Here is a 21671-nt window from a genome sequence, read left to right on the forward strand (position 1 = left end):
AAAGCCTAACACAAATGATGCTGTAGATGTGTTAGATCGAATCAGAAAGATAAAAGAATGAGGGAATGTGCTTTTAGTGGAAGTAAAGGAGAAGACAAAGTTACAAAAGGGTCACAAACTCACAACCTTACAATACACACAAGTCATCAAGAATCCATAATCTGTTGTGATGCTTTTTTGCTGTTTCAAAAGCTCTAACAGTCGACCAACTAAAGCCACTAAAGACCAGAGGCAGAGAGATATACAAAAGTGCGGAGACAAACCAAGCCAACCCTACCGTTACATCTAAAACGTAGACAACCACAGCTACATAATCCTACCAATTCTAAAAGAGAGAAAAATTTAAGAATAGATTTTTTTTCTTTTTACTCTAACAGTCATATGAATATAATACAATTTTTCCTCCATCAAACCCAACCCTTATGTAATATTTCTGCCTCAGGCCTGTACGTCACATCATGATCCTTAGCCTCCCAAATGCTCTTCTAGAGCTACCTTCCATCTTTTTAAACTGCCTGTTTCACCACAAAGCATCAAGACACTGGTTATATAATAAGGCATAATAAATCCACAAGGAACCAATAGTTATGAACTCACTAACTACCCAAAATATGGACCAGATGTGAACAAGACCAATCACATAAAAATATTACAAGTTTACAACCATACCAAAACAGAGACAAGTAATATGCCGTTTAAAAGCATTACATTAACACATGTGCTATTTAGCAAACAGTCAACAAAAGCTTCTTATTAACAATGTATTGTAGAGATAGATCTTTGGATGACCTTACATATTTTTCACCACCACAAAGCCTTAGTCTGTAGGTCGGATCATGATCCAGATGACGAAGAGCTATCGCTGTCCGAATCTGCAAACCAACCACAGAGGCCGTTTAGTAACAAAAATCACAACAGTCACAAGGTAATACATTAGTTAGGTAACTCAGAGAAAAGCATGTACCACTAGAAGAGCTGGAACTACTGGAAGAACTGCTTGAACTACTTGATCTGCTCGTCTCATTGTTTTGCTTCTCCACTTGAGAAGGTACTTGTGTAGGGAGCGTCTTTTTAGCTGATAAAAAAATGCAGAAGCAATTATAATCCCAAATGATCTCACACCAAACAGAGGGAAGTGGAACTAACAAAATATCCTACAAAATTACCTGTGTTGCCACCCTCCCTAGAAAACTCATGTGCCACTGGTGCAGGAGCCTGTAATAAAGGAAAATATATATGAATATGAACATACAAATTAAAGCAAAAAAAGAAAGTGAATTCTCAGAAGTACAAGTACCATTTGTTGTTGGCTATTTCTCTCGGCTTCTGCTTTAGCTTGAATGGCTAGCTCAGCTCTTCTCTTTTTCTTGCTCAATCCCTTTTTGTAGTTGGTTACAAATCTGTCCAGCTCCCACAGGGTCTCCGGATCAACACTATCAATATCGACTTCAATCTCTTCATCCCTTAGCTTCACAGCAGTGTTCCTCTTGTTAACAATTTGCACAATCGCATCTAGTTTCTCTGGAGGCAGATTCTGCAACTGGCCACTAAGCTTCTGCTTCTCTTCATACGTCATATCTCTTTTATTCGGTTCGTTTGCCTTTGGCTTCTTCAGAGCAGGGGTCCTTGCACTCGTCGGTGTTCTGCCAGGCGTTGTTGTTGGTTTTGGGTGTTGCAAGTCAGAAGGGAGACCACTCCAGTCCATTGTATTACTCACACTGATAGGCGGTGGCGGCATTGTAGGACCCAATCTAGACCTCATTGTAGAAGCAGGAAGATTCATCTCATAACCAGCGGCAAATCGCAGCTGACGATTATAATCCGCCTCTATGACAGCCCACCTCTCCTCAAACATCTGTAACAGCACTTCCGCCATTATGTGGACATCTTGTCCTGGTGGGTTGTATGTCATGGCATTGTGGAAAGTAAGTCTAACATCCTCTGCAAACTCTCTTGGCGACTTGTACAGATTATTTGCCAACGCAGACTTGACAGTTCCCAAATCCATAGGGTGTTCGATAATGGCGAAGTAATCATGCAAACCAAGACCCTTCACATCTACAGGAGCATTGAACACCCAACCATGCTTATGCTTCATCAGCCTCTCTAGTAGAGCACTGCAATTCTTGAAAACTTTAGAGCCTGCAGTAAAACCATGCCCAGCCTCCCCTCCGTGCTTCTTTGCACTTGATTTTGATTTCTTGTTACTCTCTGCGGGTGGCAGCTTGTCACCAAGTAAAAACTCTGAAGTTCTATAGAACTGATTTGCCTTGGGTGTTCTCTTCTCTTTCTCCACATGCTCACTGACTCCATGAGCATTCTCCAACACTGATACACTTAGCTGATTTAAATGCCTTGGTGTTCTGATGACCTCACGAGGGAGTCCATCAGATGCCAACCCTGGAAGAATCCTTCCTCCTCCGTTATTAATATCAGCGCTAGCCAAAAGGCGAGAGTCATTACACGCACCAATCTCCCCCTCTTTGTCCTCAATCTTCTTTACCAGATCTCTGACCACGTTAAGCTGATCTTCAAGCTTCTTCCTAATCTCCTCTTTCTCTTGCTTCGACTTGGAAGGTACATGTATCTTTATGCGTCCATCTACGTCCTCCTCCATTGGCATGCTTTCAGACGCAGTAGCGTGGATGCTCTGAGCAGAATCAGATGCAACCCCTGCTGGCTGTTGGGAATCTATTTGAGATTCTTTTATTAGGTTATCTGCATCTACCACGTGGACATCTTCATCAGACGACACTTCAATGGGATTCTTGTCAACAACAACAACAGTATTGGCATCTTGCGCAGATATGGTCTGAGAAGGTGCATCAATAGCCTTCTTGTCAACAATCATGGCAGAAACATCTTCTTGGGCAAGGCTTTCCTTGATAGAGTTCTCATCAACAACCACTGTATTGACATCATCTTGAGCTGTATTGCTTTGAGAAGGTACTTCCACAGACTTGTCTCCTGTAAAAGCGTTCGCATCTTCCTGACTCAAAGGATCAGAGACAGGTTGAATAACGCTCTTATCAGTAGGAGCCAAACTCAAACTAGTATCATCCTGAGGTTCAGCTTCAGTAAATGCTTCCATAAGAGGCTTGTCAATCACCTTCTCAGAAGGTGCTTCAGCTGAGTCTTTAGCTACACTGGACACAGGACTCTTCTCAGACTCTTGAGCTAGACTCTGACGATTGTTTTCTAAATCCCCCTCTGGTTTCTCGCGGTTATCAACGTCAAAGGCAAAGAACGGAGACAGTTTCCTCTGACCTTTACCTTTCCTCGTGTAAACTTTAATCTTTTGCTTCTCTCTAGCTCCATCGGTTCCTTCTCCGTTAACAGGCTCTGAAGCCATACAAAAACCCTAATTTCACGCCTTGATTGTTCTCGATTGATGCCTTTCCTCACTTCTTCCGACAGATACAGCTCAAATTAGAAACCCTAATTTTCAGAAGACGCCTTTGTTTCGATTCAGAGAGTGTGCAAAGCAAAAGGCCCCACGAAATTAGGGGTTTTGACGTAACTAGTAGACGACGAGTGGATAGAATCTCTGAGAAATTTGGAGGTTTTTTTTGACGAGAACTGAGACAATTAGGTCATTGGAATCTCTCTGAGCTTCGAGATCGACACAAACCTTGAGGAGAAGGAGAAGGAGAAAAGCTGAGGTGAGAAACGGAAGCAGGGGAAGGTATGCGAGAAGAATATTGAAATCGGAGGAAGCTTTACCTGCGAGTTTGGGAGAGAGAAGGCGCCGCCGAGAGAGAGAGAGAGAGAGAGAGGAGGAAGAACAACAACCCGCGTTTGAGTTTGCTTTTTCTTACCCGACCCGGAGCTTTTTAGGTTTGGTCCGAAAACAAATCGATTTGGCCAATAACATTAATTTTTCTGGTTCAACAAAGCTATAAAATAAGCACTAAAGTAAAAAAAATGATCATCTTTTTTCCTATATATTTTTTGAAAAGTAAGCTTTATAATAGCTATATATATATATATCAAATTTTTGATATGTCAATTAACGTTAAATATTAATGAAATCATTAAATAGTGTACGTAAAAAAAAAAGAAAATGAGCACTCTTCGTATACATCAACAATAATCTGTTTTTGGTTATCTTCTCTTTTTTTGGGTTCAATTATATTATATTTTCTAATTTATAGTTAAGGTTTGATGATGTGATGTGTTATCCAGTGTAAAAAAGAAGAAGAAGAAAATTATACTTAAGGTTTAAATTCAATTTTTATGCCATTGTCATTGTTAAATATTAACACACATCTTAATTTTTTAATATTAGCACCTTTTAATCAAACTTTAAAAGTGTATTTGTAACAAATTTTTTATTAGCAAGAAAAAAACATTATTTATATTTTCTCGAAAAAAGATCCTGCGAATCACGTGCACATTACTAATGTGACATTAGTAAAGTCCCCACCTCTAGTGTCATGACGATGAAATATTGCGTCACCAGTTCGATGGAAAGTTAGCTACTCACGTGAAACTTTTACGCACCAATAACAAGTCCATTGACAAAGTTAACTGATAAACGACAGTACAAGAGAAACTCCTATGTAGCAGGTAAAACAAGTACTAGACGAATTTGGATTTGGTTATTTCTTGTGTTCTCCTTTCACACATAAAAGAGATAGTCGAAAATACTACTAGTCCTTCATATAAGCTCGCCATTTTAGATAAGAGACGATCTCACATCATCTGCAGATGCAGATCACCCGTCTGCTGCGCTAACTCCACCATCATTGCTTCATCGAAGAACTTGTTCCCGCTTACGTCCTCGCTCATTCCCTACAAAACCCAGCACCATATAAATGATCGTTAGAGACTGAAAACTGATGACGCATATTAATTATACTTCGAATGATATGGAGCATATACCTTTCTACGGCGGGTCTTAACCATGAACTCACGAGCAAGATGCTGGATGGGGGCTGGCTCAAGTGGGCGCAATAGGATGGATTTGTCGAGAGGATCTCCTGGAACTATGGCCCAGTGGTCAAAGACTGATACGCAGAAGGCTTGTCCCTGTGTGTGGTATCTGAGATCCGTCTCAAACCCGAATGACTCTATCACTGGCAAGAAAGCCTGAATCATCACGACAACAAGACAATCGATCAGTGAATCACTCTGTTAGATGATGGAACATTTGTTAAAACATATTAAAAAGAAACCAACCTTTACGATATAAGCAGGGGTACCAGGCTGGGGAACATCGGATGTCACGTGTCCACGTCTTCGTGACAGCACCGTGTAGATGGCAGTTACACAGTCTATTGGTGTTTGGATCTGATATGAACACAAGTCAATTGTTACAAAAGGAAGAATGTAAAAGAGCAAAAAGTAAGGTCAAGAGTCTATAAAGGGATTATCATACCTCCACATAGTAAACAGGTTCCATAAGCCTCGGAGTCGCCATGAGAAAAGATGAGTAAGCTACCCGACGTGCTGTTGGAATCATCTGACCAGATCCTCGGTGCAACGGCTCTGGTGCTATCCAGGCATCTACAATCTTGAACTTGACATTCCTGATGGGCTCATCACACAGTGGTCCTTCTCGCGCCCCCCACTGGAACCTGTAAAAACATTTAAACGAAGTTATTCAGCCGCAGCCAACAAAATGGAGCCAAAGTGAAGTGTGGCAGAAGAAAGACGATTACCCTTGAACAATGGAGTCTTTCACTGCCATCATCAAGTTCTTGTCAACCTCAGTTGGGAGTGTGTCATCCAGCAAAATATTTGGACCCTGATCAGTAAGAAATCAACAGTCAAGATATGAATTAGCCAAAACACGTTATGCTTGCTAGAGCCATATCACAAAGCAACCATAAAGATAAAGAGACCGCTCAAAATTTTCGGGATTTTAAGAAAACAAACAATGCATTTTCACCTGTTTGTCAGGGCCAAACGCCCAAATGGAACGCGCTGCAAGTAGATCCCAGTCATATTTCGTCTTGAAGAAGTCTCCGAGTTGTTTCCTGTTCCAGTCAATGCTTACGACACCATTCTCAATGTCCTCTGCAAGTCCTCTATCCAATGGCTCTGCGATCTTTAGCATGTAGCAGATATTAAATTAGTCACAGAAGTAACTGTACTTGAGCACTATGCCAAACATCTCAGTCCTACACATAATGAGTAAAAGAGAAAAGGGAAGACTCTCTTACCATAGTTATTTTGTTCTTTTTGTTCGGTGTCTCAGCAAAACACTTCATTGACGAAGATTCAACCACTGTCTCACAGAAGGAGACAACCGGATCTGCAACCTACAAATTTAAGAAAGTGAAATGATTTTAAAGTCCCAAACAAACAAATCACAGTCAAAGATCCAAGTAAGAAAAACAATTAGATACCTTTACTTCGACCTCTGAATAGAGCTCCCTGAGGTCCTTCATGATAGAATCCAGGTACAACTCCCCTGTGCCTAGAATAGTATGTTCACCAGACTCCTCAACTTTGGTAATAGCAAGGGGATAGCTTTTGCTAATCTTCCTAAGCCCTTCCACCATTTTAGGCAGCTCACTAGGATTCAAAGGCTCAGTAGCAGTCTTGACAACTGGAAGGGTATTAAACTGGAGAGTCCGGAATATGAAGACATCTTCGTCGTAGTTCTCGTTGCAGAGAGTGGCAGTCTTCATGATGGACGCATCGACACCTTCGATAAGAACCCACGAACCGGGAGGGGCGCTGCTTACAGGTATTCTGTACCTGGCTTGATATATCCACAGCTTGGTCACTTCTTTTACAGTCATGTCCTCTTCATCTTCAGGTGAATACCCTTCTCCTAGTACACGTACGCTTTGCCCTGTCTGAAGCGTGCCGCTGTAAACTCTTCCGAACACATCAAACACGCTCGTATCTGATTTGGGGTACAGCTTTGTCACATTAACCATGAGAGGTCCAGACGGATCACATTCTACCATTGCTTCATAAATGGCAGAATCTTTGGGTCCAGTGTAGGCGTGGTCCACTTTTCTAGCTGCAGCCTCTTTGGGAGAAGGAATGTGCTTTACCAACATATCAGTGAAGCCTGATGACGAACCAAAGACTGAGCTACAGGCTAACCTAAGCAGAGGTCTGACATTCAGCTTATATGCACTATTACTCAGGGTCACTCCTAGTTCTGCAAGGGTGGTCTCTACACTCTTCTTGTGTTCACCTATCACTTGGCTGTATATCTTGTAAAGAGGCTCCAGAATAAACTGAACAAATGCTCTTTCTCCACCACCTACTGGAGGATTTCTCTTGAACGCCCTAGTATCAGGGTGATAATACACATCTCCCCAAAGCTTAGATGCAAACTTATCCACGTCCATGTCCACCCCATGAAGCTTCGAATACAGTTTAGCAAACGACTGCAGAGTGAAGGACCATCCGGCAGTACCACTGGCAAAGCAAACATTCCCAGCTGCAGGGTCTATGAGGGGTAAGTTCCCAGCAGTCGTCGAAGCAGCAGATATGTGGTTATTGATGACTTCAATTGTATGCCTCAGCTTGTAATAAGCATCTCTTGGAGGTAGTTTGAGCTCGGTTATGAGCCTGTCAACCTGTTGGAGAACAAACTCAACATATTACAAAGGTCCAGTAGAATGCATAGAAATATAAATCTCACAATGTATCTAAATTTACACAATCAAGAAAGTATAGCAATGTACCTTGTTGATCACAACAACAATAGGAAGATGGTCCTGGATTGCATGTCTTATAGCCCTCTCAGTGTTCACCTAAAGAAAGACATATCGTTAATACAAGTAACAAATTTCAAATAACAACTTTAGACTATAAAAAGAAAAAGCGAACACTAACCATAACTCCTTCAGCAGCGTCAACAATTAGAACAGCACCATCAGAGAGTCTTAGAGAAGCAGTCATTTCATCAGAGAAATTCACATGACCCGGGGTATCTACGACATTGCACAGATACGATTTAGACCTGCTGTCCTCAAGAACAAGCGACATCGGAACCGCCTTAATCGAAATGTTCCTCTCCTGCTCATCAACTCTCGTATCTGTATACTTCATGTGCTTCTCGTTTTTAGCATTAAAAGTTGTCATATGGTGCGTCTGCTCAACCAACATATCCATGAACACAGTCTTCCCATGCTGCAGATGCCCCACAAGAGCAACATTCCTCACAAGCGCCGGATTAGACATAAGACCAACGAGAAACTGCGTCGACACGTAGGTAGTAGAATCCTTCACCCCGACCTCGAATCTGACATCTCTGACAGGTTTGATAATCGGCATCTCGAGAGGCTGCTCGTCCTCATCCATGACTAACGTCTCAACGTCTTCCCCGTAAACTTCCTCTGCGGTGGGATAGTACTTTTTATCCTCGGGGAGAACAATCTGGTTGTCCATCTCCACGTCATTGATCGTGGTGATCCAACCGTTAGAGCCCCCAGGGGGTTGTTCTCCATCTGATCCATCATCTTCAGGGTGCTTATCCTGAAACTCCGAATCTTCTATTTCGTCATCGCTCTCTCTGTCAGACTCGATCTCAGGTCCAATGTAGTTGCCGAACTCATCATACAAGCTATCATCCATCTTTTAATGTAAACCTGTCAAACGATATAGGAAAAAAAATCTCAAAATCAAATCAGACCATCACAACAAAATCTAGATTGATAATAACCGTAAAACTATTCTCGGATCTGGAGAAAATGCGGAGGAGTAAATGCAGCTTAAAACGTGAAATCGAGGAACTATCACCAGTTCATGAAGGTTTAAAGGCGATTCAACTATCAAAACGGTAAGCACAACAACCATAAACGGAAACGAAGGATCCTCGCGTAGTTTACGAGAGCCTCTGTGAGAGTAGTACCAGGCGAAAACCTAAGCTCGAATCCACTAGAAATTTGAGCTAACTTAGACTAGAGCAAAAACCTAAGCTAGAATCAACTAGAAACTTGAGCTTAAGTTGGATTAGAGCTAGAATCAACCAGAAATTTCTCGAGACGATAGCGCAAACAAAGGTTAAGGAGTGAGAGGACGAACCAGTTGGGAACGAGCGAGATGCGAGCGAGATGTGAGCGAGAGGCGACGAGTGTAGAGAGCGAGAGGTGGGAGAAGATTGCTCGGCGATTGTGTTCGTCTGAGAGACTGAGGTTGAACGGAGCCGTCGAAGAAAGGGGGAGAGATTTTATTAGGTTTTTAATAGGAGCCTCTAGCTAAGAAAGAGGTTTTCAGAGAGTTTTTAAAATCAAAACCTCTATCCCAGCTAGAGTTTTAGCCGAGGTCTAAAGTTTTTTTTTCTCTTCAAAAGCATAGAAAATACACCACGTATATTTATACTATTATTTATGAAGTAATTTTTAGCAACATAGCTCTCACGTAGAAAGTTAGAGCGGTTAATATCTATAATACCCTTAATAAATTATATATATAATTAATTATATAAACAAAACGAATTTTTATTAATAATATTAACTTCTTAAAAAATAAGATAATTCTTATATATTGTGTTGTTATCTTAAAACATATTTTTTAATTATAAAATTTTAAAATAAAATATAAAGCAATTATAATAAATCCAGTGGTTAAAGTCAATGTTATCTTTAATAAATTTTAATTAAACATATATATTTAATTAGATTTTTGTCATATATATTATATATATAAATATATGTTTGATTTAATTTCTTTGAAAACATAAATAATAAGTTATTATGCTGGTTTTTGAATTAATAAAAAATAAACTAATAAATATTTGTAAAACGATTAAGCCCGCATATGCGGGCAATACACCTAGTAAATATACATACGGTATCTAACCAAAACACCTCGTATAAATATACCAAACATGTATGAGAAATACATAGGGTGTCGCGTGAAGATTCACCTACGGTGTTGTTATGCCAATAAAAAGGAAAATGAAGCTAACAAAGGTTCCACAAATGTATGGTTGAAAGTACATTTCAGAAGAAAACATCAAAAGAACAAGAAACTTTCCCCCAACGTTCTGATAACCATGTCGTATTAGACTTGTTCATTTCTCATCTTCATCACTCGATAACCCGAGTTCTATTTTCACCTGCTGCTTATCTTCTTTACCAGTCTTGTTGGAGGATCCTGATGATTCATGATGTTCATCCTTTTGTTTGACAGGATGTTCCTCTTCTGTCGGTTTGGGACCCGATGATTCTTGTTCCACCATGGACGCCTTCTTCTCAGTTTCATCAGTCTTCTCGTAAATAGATAAAACGCGTTGAAGCTCATCGTTCAAGTGCAGAGCCTCAAAAAGAACACTCTCATCGTTCGTTGTGCTCTCTATGATCATTTGAATCAACGGCTGTGACTGCTTGCATTTCTCCATCAGGCTTACCGTTAGCTCGTCCTGTAACCATACCATATATTATAAACCCCATTATACAATAACAATATATTACACGTAGACTACGTTTTCATGAGTGAGATTTACCTCTGTGTGATTCGGCTTCCCATCAGTGTTCAACATGCTAGAGAGCAACTCGAGGCTGTTCCTTGTAATCTCAATCTGTTCTTTCTTATCCTTGATCGACAAGTTTCCAAAGCTATAGTCAAAACCACCACCATCGTCTCCACTAGCCTGTACTTGATTAGGAACAGGATAGCTACCAGGTGGAGGAACTGGAACAGGCCGTTGCATTAGAGACTCCAAAGAACTTTGTCCTGCTCCTGCCATTGGATTCTCCTCGCTACGAGCGTTTAAACCATTCTCTCCCTCCAAGCTCTAAACAAACAAACAAACAAATTGCATGTCTGTTATGTTTAATTAAAGTTTCATAACTTCTGAATATAAATTTGTGGGTTTTTTTTTAAATGTGAAATCATAACTTAGCCTTTGGTAATTCTGAATTGGTGTTGTGGCAATATACTTTAATTTTATATGCTTACTCCGTGTGGTATTATTTGCTTTGTAACACAGGTTACACACTTTCAGACAGCAGGGCCTTCTCTAATTTTGCTGTTTTGACAAAAACAAATGCTAGATTTCCTTGCTCCCCCCTGTCTGGATCACAAATTAAATGGACGTCTGAAATGTACCCCCAATAGTCGTCCTTCGAGTTCTGGTGGCTCTGAGCATGGTTACCTTGGAAGAAACAGGCAAAGCAAAACCTTGAGTGAAGGTTTCTCTATTTTATCTTTGTGTTTCTTTACTCCGACAGTTTTTATCTTTGGAGGAGGCCATAATAATATTTAAAACAAATTCAGGACCTTTTGGTAATTTACAAAAAAGATGTGAAACGTATCCAAAAGTGGATGATGTGTCACAAGTTTGGGGGCTTTTCTAGTTTCTTCTGATTGAAAACATTCCAAGAGCCGACACACAAAAGCAACGGAGAGAGAGAGAGAGACCAAAGCCATCATGTGTCTAGAGGAAGCTGGAGATTTGGTTCTCCACATCATCCTGTCCAAAATCGGACCTGAAAACACAGCGAGAGTAGCTTGCGTCAGCAAACGCCTCAAGGTCTCCGCCTCCGAGGACTCCCTCTGGTCCATCTTCTGTTCCCTTGACCTCAACATCTCTGCTCCTCTTGATCCCCATGGAGAACCTTCTCCTTCCTTCAAGGTCAAAGTTGTGTTCTTTTCACATTTTCTTGGTTAGAATGTTCCTAAAGTTTGAGTCTTTCAATGAATTTTTTAGGTTTTAAGGTTCTGATCTTTAAGAATTGTTCTTTCATCCTCCTTGGTGGTGGTTTTATACATTAAAGGTTCTGTCTTTATTCTTCCTTCAGGCGGCATACCAGTCATGGAGAGAGTCCTTTAGAATGTATCCATGGCACCTCGTGAAACGCGTTAGACGTTGTTGGGACAACCTCAAACTATGGTTGAGCCTAAACTTCCCTGAAGCAGAGGCAACACTGAGGAAAGGAGCCACAGAGGATGATCTTGAAGAGTTCGAGTCTGCTCTCAGAATCAAACTCCCTCTCCCCACAAGGCTTCTCTACCGTTTCGTCGATGGCCAAGAGCCTCGACTTGATGGGTCTCTAGGCCTTATTGGTGGCTATTCTGTGTACTCTCATGATGTTAATGTCTACTTGCTACCTCTCAAGGAAGTTATAAGGGAGACCAACGAGACCATGAGTGATCTCGGTGTCTCTAATGGATCCAACTTCATCGTTGTGGCTGCATCCGCGACGGCTAGTTTGAAAATGTTTTTCCTTGACTGCAGTGACGGGCAGCTTTATACTGGGACAAGTACACGCCAAATGCTTCCCTGTGTGCCTGAGATCAACGGTGATCAGCAGCAGGACGCTATGCTGCGTTGGTTGGAAGAACATGGGAGGAGGTTACAGAGCGGTGTTATAAAAGTCCGTGAGGAGGATAACGTCAAAAGTATCAGTTTGTTCCCGGAGGTTCCTCCTTTGTGTTCTGTCGCTGTAACTAATGGTGTGCAGGTGAGCAACAAGAGGTTTATTTAGTTACTAAATAATCAGTAGATTGAAACAGCCTTTGTGAGTTGATTATGCAGGTGCGTGCCTCGTCTGTGTTTATCCCTGAAGTATCCAACCTTCGTGCTCAGCCACCGGCTTACTGGTATGCTTACTCCATCCGCATGTCTCTCATGCCAGAAGGATGCTTCTTGAACGGGAGACATCATAGCTCTTGCCAATTGTATTGGAGGCATTGGATTATCCGAGCTGATGATGAGGTGATAGATAAAGTCAATGGAGAAGCTGTGATAGGAAAGGTAATGAATCAGGTTGATCCCTCGTGCTATTACATGTTGGATCTGAGCTTGTTTCTAATAGGGTTTGTTGTAATGTGTAGTACCCTCTCTTACAAGCCGGGGAAGAAGAGTTTGTGTATGAGAGTTGTTCAAATTTTCCAACAACTAGTGGATCCATTGAAGGATCTTTCACCTTTATACCTGGAAGGTATGCTTCATGGACTTATGATGTTTAATTAATTGTAATTAGGATTAGACCTTGTGACCTTTGGTTCTTTCATGTTAATGTAGTTTGAAGGATCCAAAAGGGAGTCAATTCGAAGTCAAAGTCGAAGAGTTTCCTCTGAAGTTACCGGACTACATCTTCTAAACTCATCTGCCTCCCTCCCTCAAGGCTTGTTACGGTTTCAAGATAATGCGTTGTTATATCAGGTTTTAATGTTCATGCAAGTGTGCAATGTACTTAAAAAGTCGAGGTGTTTTGAACAGACAAGTTCATGACAACAGATTATTCCATAAATAACAGTTGAAGTTTTTTTTTTTTTTGAGAAGGCCTTTCAAATTAAAAGAGAAAAGAACATACAAAGTATGGTTTTAAAAACATAAAGTTTGAGATAGTAAGATGAGACAAAAACTAAAAACTAAAAACAAAAAAAACAGTTGGAAGTTGAGTACATAAGATGGAACTAGAACTGAGATTAACGAGCGAAAGCCAACTTGCGTCTCTGAGCTTCTGAGGGCAGTTTGACATCGGTGGCTAAACCGAGAGTCTGGAAGAACAGAACGAGGTACCAAGTTAAGTCTAGCTGATACCATTCGAGTCCGTGCCTAGCCGAGGCCTCAAAGGCATGGTGGTTGTTGTGCCAACTCTCTCCCATCGTCAGTGGTGCTAGCCACCTACACCACAAAATACTCAAAATCAGTTCCTGCTTATGGTTTCAGTTTACAACGTTTAGTCAACGAAAATTTGAACCGGATTTTTTATGGATTGGTTTGGTTTAGTAGTCAAACTGAAACAGAATAGTAATCAGTTAATCATTTTTAGATTTGGTTTATCGACATGTATATCTAGGATGTGCTTCCTGTCTGTAAAGAATAGAGTTTGTAAAAAAAATACCAAACGTTACGAGAGGTGTCCTTGGTGTTCCACGCTCTCGAGCCGCATATATGGCATGCTGAGTTTACGAACCACGTCCCGTGGTAACCGATTGCTCCTCCCACACCCTGTTGCAAATTAGTTTTACTATATAAAATGATATGTTTTAGATAAATCAAACATTATTTAGCGAAATTAGTATTTAAAACATGACGAAGGGTCCAAAACGTAGAAAATCTGATTAAAAATCTATATAAAATGAAAATTTGAAGAATTAAGATAAGTGATAAAAAAACATACTGGAATCATATTTCAAAAAGATAAAAAAAACTGATATTTAAAAATGGTAAAAGTATTAAATTCAAGAGGATTTTGCTTACCACGCCGCAAGTTAGGTAAGGTAGACCACCCCAGAGATAAACGAGGGTCCAAAACGCCATGATGTGGTAACCAGTTGTTTTTTGTAGAAACCTATAGAACCATTGTAGTTTCAAGTCCATCACGTTGTTACGTCCTCCACACTGTGGCATTAATTTGCATGGTTACAACTTGTACGCACGTAGTTCGCCATTAGTTAAAACCATTAATTAAAATCGAATTGTGTTGTTACCTTTTCTCTGATGTAAGCGGTGTCGAATATCCACAAGACATGACTGAACCAGAATCCTTCGATAGGGCTATGTGGGTCACGGTCCGAATCCGTGAACTGGTGATGGAATCTATGTGTACTCACCCAGTCTATTGGATGACCCTGCCAAAAACGAAAATTACACTTTAAATACACATTGATTATATCTTGTTTCATTTTATATTTTGGTTAAAACGATATGTACCTGAAGCGCAAAAAGAGCCGAATAAGCGAATGGATATTCAAGCCATTTAGGTAGCTTAAAGCTCTTGTGAGTCAAATTTCTATGATACGAGAACGTAATGCTGATCCCCGTCACCAAAGCGAGAGTAAAACCGAACCGGAGAGCTTCCCATTTGTAGTTAAAAGGAGCCAAGGCACATAACAAATGCACGGTCAGAACAGCCGAAGCTCTCATTACATCGATCCGTGTCCATTCTCTAAACAGATATGCTCTTTTCTCCTTATGCACCGTGTTTCGGCTAGAGCCAGAGCCATCCTCCTTGGTTTCACTACCCATCGTGCAGACTACTAAGTTCGTGTGTTTGAGATTTTAGTAGTATGAGATATATGGTTTGAACAAAGTCTAGATTATATACAGGGATGATGTTGGTGCATTCAGGTTTAATTAATAATTTATAAAATTAATTTTCTTATTGTTGTTAATAGTAGTATTTTATAATTTTTTATATCTAGTTAACATATATAGCTCAAGTATTTAACCAAAATTAATTTACATTACATTTTTAAATTATACAAATGATCTCATCTTATTGATCTAACGGCCAGGACTAACGTACAAGTCAACACGCTAAAGCACCTGATCACCGCCCAATTTCCGACAAGAAAAAAAAACTATAAGACACGGTTGTGTCCTTGTACAATAATCCACCAAATCAAATAAATACTTCAAAACGACGTCATTTTAGAATGAGTAAAATCTTCTGTCTTGAGAGAGAATGTTCTTCTTCTTCTTCTTCCTCGGATCTCTCTGATATGTTTCCTCCTTACGCTCCCCTCTCTCTCCATCTCCTTACTCATACTCTTTCTGCTAAAAAATATAAACTTTCCCAGATAATTTCATCTACACATCTTTTCTTCTGTGTCTCGCTGATCATCTCCTCCCGCTAATTAGACCTCTGTAAGTGTCTGATAAGATTCTATCTTTTAATATGTTATAGGGTTTTCGTTTTGAGTTAGGGATGATAGATAAAGCACGAGACTTTACTTTAGTTGAGGTATCGATAGTGAGCATAAGATTTCTAAAGATTAATTTTGGAAATGATCATATGCAGATTAGTAGGTTTAATGGATAAGGAGAAGCCTTCAGGTCTTCCTCCTCCTCATCCACCAGGTCGTTACTCTGCATTTTCACCAAATGCAATTAAACCTGAATCATCCTTTCCTCACATAACTCCAAGTGGGAGCAGCTCAGATGCTAACCTATTCAGCCACGACATAAGCCGAATGTCTGATAATCCACCCAAGAACCTCGGCCACCGCCGAGCTCACTCAGAGATCCTCACTCTCCCTGATGACTTGAGCTTTGATAGTGATCTTGGTGTGGTTGGTGCTGCTGCTGATGGACCTTCTTTCTCTGATGACACTGACGAGGACTTGCTGTCTATGTATCTCGACATGGATAAGTTCAATTCCTCTGAAGCGTCTTCTTCTCAAATGTGTGAGCAGCCATCAGAACCGGCTTGGAATGAAAGACCGAGAATCAGGCACCAACACAGCCAATCTATGGACGGGACAACGAGTATTAAGCCTGAGATGCTTATGTCTGGGACTGGGAGTAATGAAGATGCTAAGAAAGCCCTCTCTGCTGCTAAGCTCTCCGAGCTAGCTCTCATTGATCCAAAACGTGCTAAGAGGTATTATTATTATAAATTTTATTAGTTTTTTTTGTGTGGAGAAGATGTATGACAAGAGTTGTGTTATTTGATTTTAGGATATGGGCGAACAGGCAGTCTGCTGCGAGGTCTAAAGAGAGGAAGATGAGATACATAGCAGAGCTCGAGAGGAAAGTGCAGACTTTGCAAACAGAAGCTACATCTCTCTCAGCGCAGTTGACTCTCTTACAGGTTTGGTGAATTGAATCTCTTACAGGTTTTGCTAGTATATATGGTTTTAATCTTGTTTGTTTCTGCTCTTCAGAGAGACACAAATGGACTGAGTGTTGAAAACAATGAGCTGAAACTCAGAGTGCAGTCAATGGAGCAGCAATTTCATCTACAGGATGGTGAGGATCTTTTCTCAAAAAACATTTTTTTGTATTATTTTGTTTTGTCTCCTGTCACATAGTTGTGTGTATATGCCATGCCACATTCTGGATTTGTGAATGTAGATGCTGGTACTTGATTAATTGTATTAACTTTATTTTGGTAGCGTTAAATGAGGCGCTGAAGGAGGAAGTCCAGCATCTGAAGGTATTAACGGGGCAAGGTGTTTCGAATGGTGCATCAATGATGAGCTATGGTGGCTCCTTTGGATCAAACCAGCAATTCTATCCCAATAATCAGTCCAGGCACACTATGTTAGCCGCGCAACAGTTCCAGCAGCTTCAAATCCAGTCACAGAAACAGCAGCAGCAGCAACTTCACCAACAACAAATGTATCAGCTTCAGCAGCAGCGCATTCAACAGCATGAACAACAAAGCGGTGTTACGGAGCTGAGAAGGCCCATGTCTTCTTCGGGTCTGAAAGTGAGTGTAACGTCTGATCCTGAGGCTACCTTGACAAAAGACTGAAGAGTGTAGACTGTGTAGTGCTGTCCGAAGATCTTTCTCTTTCCAATACAGAGCCGTGGTGTTTTCTCCATGATCAGAAGAGGCTCATTGATATATTGCATTCTAGAGTTAAAACCAAGACATCTTAGAAGATGTAAGTGAAAGCATGTGTTTGTTGTCTGCTGGTAGTTTACAGTCTTCTCTTTGTACGTTTAGAACTGTGGCTTTGAATCCAAGTCTTTAGTCTTTTTAACCAGATTCAAACTCTTTAGGCTTTTGCTCTTTTTAGTTAATTGAAAAGTGTCTCGTTTGGCTTTGGCTTTGAAGTGTCAAGTCTGCAAAGATTTTTGAATTTATGGGTTCAGTATCAAAACATAAACGATAATTACAAAGAGAGAAGTTTTCCAAGAACATGGATTAGAAGATTTATCCATTAATCTCACAATAAGTAAAGGAAACATTCTTCCAGTAGAGAGAACCAAACAGAACCGGTCTTTAACAATATTCATCTCCGGCAACAGCAAAGTTTAACCATCTGTGGCCATCCTTTAATCCATGTTTGTTGGAGTTAAACACAGATTTAAAACAGTGGAGATGAAGTTGAAAAGCAAAGCCATTTTCTGTATTTACATGAAAATGTTTAAGCATATCATTCTCCCAGCAAACTCCGGAGCCGTCCTGCGATCTTAGCCTTTGACATAATCTTTCAAGGAGAATGGAGGAAACGCATCCTACCATAAGAACATAAAATAGCGTTTTAACACAGGCACTATTGACATTGTTTCTACTACATGTGATATAAATATATGAGTAATAACAAGAATGATGTGATTACTTTGCCATTCTCCTCAGTCAAGTATTGTCTCGTAACCGTCACCTGTTGCAAGAGCCTTTCCATCGGTGTGTAGCTTGGTTGGTTTGCGTGCTCTGGACGATGTGAAAACGAGTTAAAACTTATCAACTTCTAAGTCCGAAGAGGAAAAAGAAAAAGAAAAAGAAAAGAACTGACCAAGAAGGGTGCGGTTCAGATCATCAGCAACCTGTTGACGGTACTCAGAGCTCAAAAGGTAGAACATTGGGGATTTCTCAGGATCTTCATAAGCCAGCAAAGCAATTGCGTCCTGCCAACCAACTCTCCCATCATATTTGGAAGAACAGAAAGCATAAGCTGCCAAATATAATAGAGAGGATCAGACAGACTTACTTCAAGCTTTCCCACATATTTTTGGACCATCCCAAAAGGAGCCAAGCTTGTCTTAGCAAACTCAAGAGCTTCTTTGCTGTCACATTCACAGAACCGTTATAACTTTCAGAAAACGAGGTACCCTGAGATCCTAAACTCTCACCTTTTCCCATCACAGATAAGCTCCACAAAGTGAAGGCAGAGAAGATCAAAGTGCAGACCCTTGTTTTTCTCGAGCAACTCTTGTCCTAGTTGTTCAGTTAGTTCAACAGCCTTCAAAGCCTTCTTCTCCAGTATACAATGCATTATTTCTGAACATTAAACAACCACAGAGTGAAGTAGCATATCATTTAACAAAGAGAAGTTTGCTTGTACTCACGTTTTCTTCTCTCCAAGTTATCACGATCAATTACAGGTTGGTGTATACCAGTAGTGGAAGCAAGAGAGTCAGCAGTTTCATCGAAGCAGTTGTGGAGAAGGTAAGACATTACAATGCTTTGAATATCATTATCCTTCACAACCTGAGAAAAAGAGAAAAAGTTTACATTTTTTCAGATTCTATTAAAAGAGATTAGTACAAAGCATCCAACTTTGGGATCAAAAGATAACTTTTTTTTTTTTTTTGCATATCTTTACAATCTCACAGTTAAAGTCAACAATACACACACACAATGCTTACACATAGATGAGAGAGCAATTAACCTAATCGATTGAAAGAGATAACGATTACTCTGGAGGAGGATCGTGATTTTCGATTGAGAAAGTTTGGAAGAGCTTACGATGTGTTCGAGTTGACGAGGATCCATAGTTCTGTGTAAATGCTCAACGCTAACACCGCGCGATAAGGATGGGTTATGATTCTCTGCGGTGGCGGAGGGGGGAAGAAGAAGCGGAGAGGAGATCAATTGAGGATTGCCAACTCGGTGAGGGAGGCGCCGAGTATAGTGAAACGATGTGGAGGAGAAAACAAAAGTAATCTGAAGTTTTCAATTTTTCATTTTTTTTTTAAATTAATTTTTACTAAAGTTAAATGGAGATTATTTCTTTGTAAAAGTACCGTAATTACTTGTCTGAGTAGAAACGGTATAAATCCAAAAGATAGTTTTTGTATATTGATAGTCTCTAATCCCCAGCATTTTTAATACAATTTTGAGAAAACAATAAATAGAAAAGTTAGAAAAATGAAGAATATGTTCTCTTATCCCCAACATTTAAATGAATTTTAAGGAAAAAAATAAAAATTTAGAAAAATGAAGAATCTATTCTTGTTTGAGATACTCAAAACAATTTGAAAAACTAATTAGCCAGCTATTTGTTTGTTTTTTTCTAACTGATATATCTCTTTTGAAAAAAAAACTTAACTACACGACTAAATCATTTTAAATTTAAATAAATGAGGCTGGAAACTTAATTTAAGATAAGTTATGAATGTTAAATGTTCTGAATTTATATTAAAGATTTCACATAAGAAATGTATGTTCTTGTGATGAAATTGGACCGGAATAAATCAAAAGAGTGAAATCATTGGACACATTTATGGTCAGAAGATTTCCTAATGAATCGGTTTTTCGAAAGGAGTTGATGGGTTTAAGAGGTCAAAGGCTAAAACTCATTGAAAACACTGTCAAAGGCGATGGTAAGAAAAGCTGTCGGAGAGCAAGCCATATGTGTGATTAGACGCGTAATATCTTGCAAATATGTCTAGCGTCATTGTTCATCTCGCGTTTGGCTACATTAGAACTTTAATTGTTGATGTTGCATTCCTTATTAAAAGCCACACATAATCAGAGCTTCCAAGAAAGTTATTAGGAGATGTGAGATTTTCTGAACTGTAAACCGATCCAACCATGTCTATGAAACTGTCCTCAAGCATCATTAATGAGGGGTTAGAACAAACTAACTCAAAACAGTTGAGCCGGTGGAAATCTATTGAAAATGGATTCTCTAATCTGCTTAATCAAGATACATACAACATTTAACAATACATTCTGTGAGAATAACCATTAACCATAAGGATGAAGATGTAAAAGAAACAGTGAGTGTATTGAGACTGACTTGACTATTCTTTGAATTCATTGCATAATTTTTGTGACCAACCATGTCAGAGATGTATCAACTGGTACATATATATTATTATTTTTTTTTTTGGCTCAACTTCAACTTTGCATTAACCAATTCGTGGTAACGAGATTACAACCTCACAAGATTTCACCCCACATACAATATCGGGATCTAGTATCACCTAGGAACACTTAGAAGGATCCTAAGCTACCCGAATCAATCCGATATTGCATTTTTCACCACTCCGAAAACAAGTTCATTCCACTACTCGAAATGAACCGTCTCTTAAACCACTAAATTCTACCACTAAAAACCAGAATACAAAACATATCCTTAGCCTGCAGAAACCAATAATGAGAATTCTAAAAAACGCACATAGCAAATGGAGCTATTGATTGGACATTTAAGCTCAGCCATTGCTTCATCACCGGGAAGGTGCTTCTTCTCACGATTGAGAGAGGTATTCAATTAGAGCTCTTAGCAACTGGATTAGAGATCGAAAGAATTTGGCCGACCAGTTACTTCAACGCCAAACCAGCGCTTACTCCTCTCCATGTATCTGAAGGCTTCGGGACAGCGGTTTCGTAGCTGGGGAAAAACGGGTCGAGGTCCTGGCTCCATTAACGGACAGCTTTGAACCTGAACAGCAGAAGAAGAGGCACAGCTACCGGGTAAGACAATAATCGGTACTGCGCATACCATGCCTCTAATCATGATCACCAATGGCCTTCGAGCTCTCCCGCAGACCACTCGAGAAAGCAGAAGGACCGTCATGACTCGTCTTCGAGAACCGAAGAAACGACTTCTCCTAATCAGACGACTTCACGCCAATGTCGCAACACTGCTTGAACAGAGAAGAAGCACTTCCCTTCCTTTCTCCGACCAAACCATAGACGATTCTTTACGGTCTCCAGAAAGAAACAGTACACACTTCGCGAGAGAAAGTTCGGTGAACACACGTCCTCCGTACGAACCTCGGTGTGCCTCCAGAGAGAGACTCTGGAGTTCTCTTGAGCGGTAGAAGACATAGAGCATCTCACACGCCGAGATAGCTCCTATCGTCACCACATCCACCCCTTCGTTGCAGATCTGAAACAATGGCCGGCAAGGTGAGACCAGCCTCCAAATCCGCAGCCAAAGTGATCTGGTACATATATATTATATAACATGAAAAGATGGCATTTATCATTTTAATTTTTGAAAAAGAATGAAAAAATAAATAAAAAGAAAATATCTCATGGACTGGTCCACATCACATAATATGAAAAGAATAAATTCAAAATGTCATTTTCCAGATTTAAGTAAAAATGTACAGATTA

General features: G+C 40.0%; 7 protein-coding genes across 8 annotated transcripts; 2 read left to right on the plus strand and 5 right to left on the minus strand.

Annotated features, from left to right (window-relative positions):
* Positions 1-58: 58 nt before the first annotated feature.
* On the minus strand, positions 59-3878 carry LOC106365706 (transcription factor GTE4). 2 transcript variants are annotated; one of them, XM_013805181.3, is made up of 6 exons: positions 3724-3878; positions 1298-3631; positions 1167-1215; positions 965-1075; positions 795-872; positions 59-515 (listed from the first exon to the last, which is right to left on the minus strand). In XM_013805181.3, exons 2-5 carry the CDS (start codon positions 3350-3352, stop codon positions 835-837), a joined length of 2253 nt encoding a protein of 750 aa, XP_013660635.2. In that variant the 5' UTR covers positions 3353-3631; positions 3724-3878; the 3' UTR covers positions 59-515; positions 795-834. The 2 variants fall into 2 exon arrangements, with proteins under 2 accessions (XP_013660635.2, XP_022546204.1); XM_022690483.2 differs by having other exon boundaries at positions 790-872.
* Positions 3879-4479: 601 nt separating this feature from the next.
* Positions 4480-9174, minus strand: LOC111199878 (110 kDa U5 small nuclear ribonucleoprotein component CLO). Its single transcript, XM_048738309.1, has 11 exons — positions 8998-9174; positions 7807-8561; positions 7656-7724; positions 6354-7547; positions 6168-6266; positions 5894-6052; positions 5664-5749; positions 5381-5579; positions 5182-5292; positions 4885-5091; positions 4480-4794 (listed from the first exon to the last, which is right to left on the minus strand). The coding sequence occupies exons 2-11, from the start codon at positions 8545-8547 to the stop codon at positions 4696-4698; spliced, it is 2964 nt and encodes a 987-aa protein (XP_048594266.1). The 5' UTR covers positions 8548-8561; positions 8998-9174; the 3' UTR covers positions 4480-4695.
* A 594-nt stretch (positions 9175-9768) lies between these two features.
* On the minus strand, positions 9769-10706 carry LOC106442642 (TOM1-like protein 2). The gene is made up of 2 exons (XM_013884305.2): positions 10421-10706; positions 9769-10336 (listed from the first exon to the last, which is right to left on the minus strand). The coding sequence occupies exons 1-2, from the start codon at positions 10661-10663 to the stop codon at positions 9989-9991; spliced, it is 591 nt and encodes a 196-aa protein (XP_013739759.2). The 5' UTR covers positions 10664-10706; the 3' UTR covers positions 9769-9988.
* A 541-nt stretch (positions 10707-11247) lies between these two features.
* LOC106440505 (F-box protein SKIP16) lies at positions 11248-13196 on the plus strand. The gene is made up of 5 exons (XM_013882195.3): positions 11248-11551; positions 11718-12380; positions 12455-12673; positions 12754-12860; positions 12944-13196. The coding sequence occupies exons 1-5, from the start codon at positions 11348-11350 to the stop codon at positions 13020-13022; spliced, it is 1272 nt and encodes a 423-aa protein (XP_013737649.1). The 5' UTR covers positions 11248-11347; the 3' UTR covers positions 13023-13196.
* Positions 12964-15095, minus strand: LOC106440507 (delta-9 desaturase-like 1 protein). Its single transcript, XM_013882197.3, has 5 exons — positions 14582-15095; positions 14359-14499; positions 14129-14269; positions 13770-13876; positions 12964-13549 (listed from the first exon to the last, which is right to left on the minus strand). The coding sequence occupies exons 1-5, from the start codon at positions 14894-14896 to the stop codon at positions 13351-13353; spliced, it is 903 nt and encodes a 300-aa protein (XP_013737651.1). The 5' UTR covers positions 14897-15095; the 3' UTR covers positions 12964-13350.
* Positions 15096-15268: 173 nt separating this feature from the next.
* Positions 15269-17424, plus strand: LOC106440506 (probable transcription factor PosF21). Its single transcript, XM_013882196.3, has 5 exons — positions 15269-15517; positions 15672-16253; positions 16331-16463; positions 16537-16621; positions 16768-17424. The coding sequence occupies exons 2-5, from the start codon at positions 15685-15687 to the stop codon at positions 17127-17129; spliced, it is 1149 nt and encodes a 382-aa protein (XP_013737650.1). The 5' UTR covers positions 15269-15517; positions 15672-15684; the 3' UTR covers positions 17130-17424.
* An 18-nt stretch (positions 17425-17442) lies between these two features.
* LOC106440508 (glucose-induced degradation protein 8 homolog) lies at positions 17443-19273 on the minus strand. The gene is made up of 7 exons (XM_013882198.3): positions 19071-19273; positions 18671-18812; positions 18455-18602; positions 18313-18388; positions 18118-18229; positions 17944-18035; positions 17443-17839 (listed from the first exon to the last, which is right to left on the minus strand). The coding sequence occupies exons 1-7, from the start codon at positions 19095-19097 to the stop codon at positions 17795-17797; spliced, it is 642 nt and encodes a 213-aa protein (XP_013737652.1). The 5' UTR covers positions 19098-19273; the 3' UTR covers positions 17443-17794.
* Between the last annotated feature and the right edge of the window lie 2398 nt (positions 19274-21671).

This window comes from Brassica napus, chromosome A8, assembly GCF_020379485.1.
Source record: "Brassica napus cultivar Da-Ae chromosome A8, Da-Ae, whole genome shotgun sequence".
NCBI classification, from domain to species: domain Eukaryota; kingdom Viridiplantae; phylum Streptophyta; class Magnoliopsida; order Brassicales; family Brassicaceae; genus Brassica; species Brassica napus.

Excerpts from the sequence above, each read along its gene's own strand:
- LOC106440508 (XM_013882198.3), bottom strand. The coding sequence starts at position 19,097 with ATGGATCCTCGTCAACTCGAACACATC. Across the intron at positions 18,036-18,117 it reads TCTGAACCGCACCCTTCTTG|AGCACGCAAACCAACCAAGC; the intron begins GTCAGTTCTTTT and ends CACATCGTCCAG. Across the intron at positions 17,840-17,943 it reads TGACTGAGGAGAATGGCAAA|GATGCGTTTCCTCCATTCTC; the intron begins GTAATCACATCA and ends TTCTTATGGTAG.
- LOC106365706 (XM_013805181.3), bottom strand. The coding sequence starts at position 3,352 with ATGGCTTCAGAGCCTGTTAACGGAGAAGGAACCGATGGAGCTAGAGAG. Across the intron at positions 1,076-1,166 it reads TAGGGAGGGTGGCAACACAG|CTAAAAAGACGCTCCCTACA; the intron begins GTAATTTTGTAG and ends TTTTTTTATCAG. Across the intron at positions 873-964 it reads TAGTTCCAGCTCTTCTAGTG|ATTCGGACAGCGATAGCTCT; the intron begins GTACATGCTTTT and ends GTTGGTTTGCAG.
- LOC106440507 (XM_013882197.3), bottom strand. The coding sequence starts at position 14,896 with ATGGGTAGTGAAACCAAGGAGGATGGCTCTGGCTCTAGCCGAAACACG. Across the intron at positions 14,500-14,581 it reads CGGCTCTTTTTGCGCTTCAG|GGTCATCCAATAGACTGGGT; the intron begins GTACATATCGTT and ends CGTTTTTGGCAG. Across the intron at positions 13,550-13,769 it reads GACACCTCTCGTAACGTTTG|GTGGCTAGCACCACTGACGA; the intron begins GTATTTTTTTTA and ends TTTGTGGTGTAG.
- LOC106440506 (XM_013882196.3), top strand. The coding sequence starts at position 15,685 with ATGGATAAGGAGAAGCCTTCAGGTCTTCCTCCTCCTCATCCACCAGGT. Across the intron at positions 16,254-16,330 it reads GATCCAAAACGTGCTAAGAG|GATATGGGCGAACAGGCAGT; the intron begins GTATTATTATTA and ends ATTTGATTTTAG. Across the intron at positions 16,464-16,536 it reads CGCAGTTGACTCTCTTACAG|AGAGACACAAATGGACTGAG; the intron begins GTTTGGTGAATT and ends TCTGCTCTTCAG.
- LOC111199878 (XM_048738309.1), bottom strand. The coding sequence starts at position 8,547 with ATGGATGATAGCTTGTATGATGAGTTCGGCAACTACATTGGACCTGAG. Across the intron at positions 7,548-7,655 it reads TTGTTGTTGTGATCAACAAG|GTTGACAGGCTCATAACCGA; the intron begins GTACATTGCTAT and ends GTTCTCCAACAG. Across the intron at positions 5,580-5,663 it reads AAAGACTCCATTGTTCAAGG|GTTCCAGTGGGGGGCGCGAG; the intron begins GTAATCGTCTTT and ends ATGTTTTTACAG.
- LOC106442642 (XM_013884305.2), bottom strand. The coding sequence starts at position 10,663 with ATGGCAGGAGCAGGACAAAGTTCTTTGGAGTCTCTAATGCAACGGCCT. Across the intron at positions 10,337-10,420 it reads GGAAGCCGAATCACACAGAG|GACGAGCTAACGGTAAGCCT; the intron begins GTAAATCTCACT and ends GTATGGTTACAG.
- LOC106440505 (XM_013882195.3), top strand. The coding sequence starts at position 11,348 with ATGTGTCTAGAGGAAGCTGGAGATTTGGTTCTCCACATCATCCTGTCC. Across the intron at positions 12,381-12,454 it reads CTGTAACTAATGGTGTGCAG|GTGCGTGCCTCGTCTGTGTT; the intron begins GTGAGCAACAAG and ends TTGATTATGCAG. Across the intron at positions 12,674-12,753 it reads GAGAAGCTGTGATAGGAAAG|TACCCTCTCTTACAAGCCGG; the intron begins GTAATGAATCAG and ends TGTAATGTGTAG.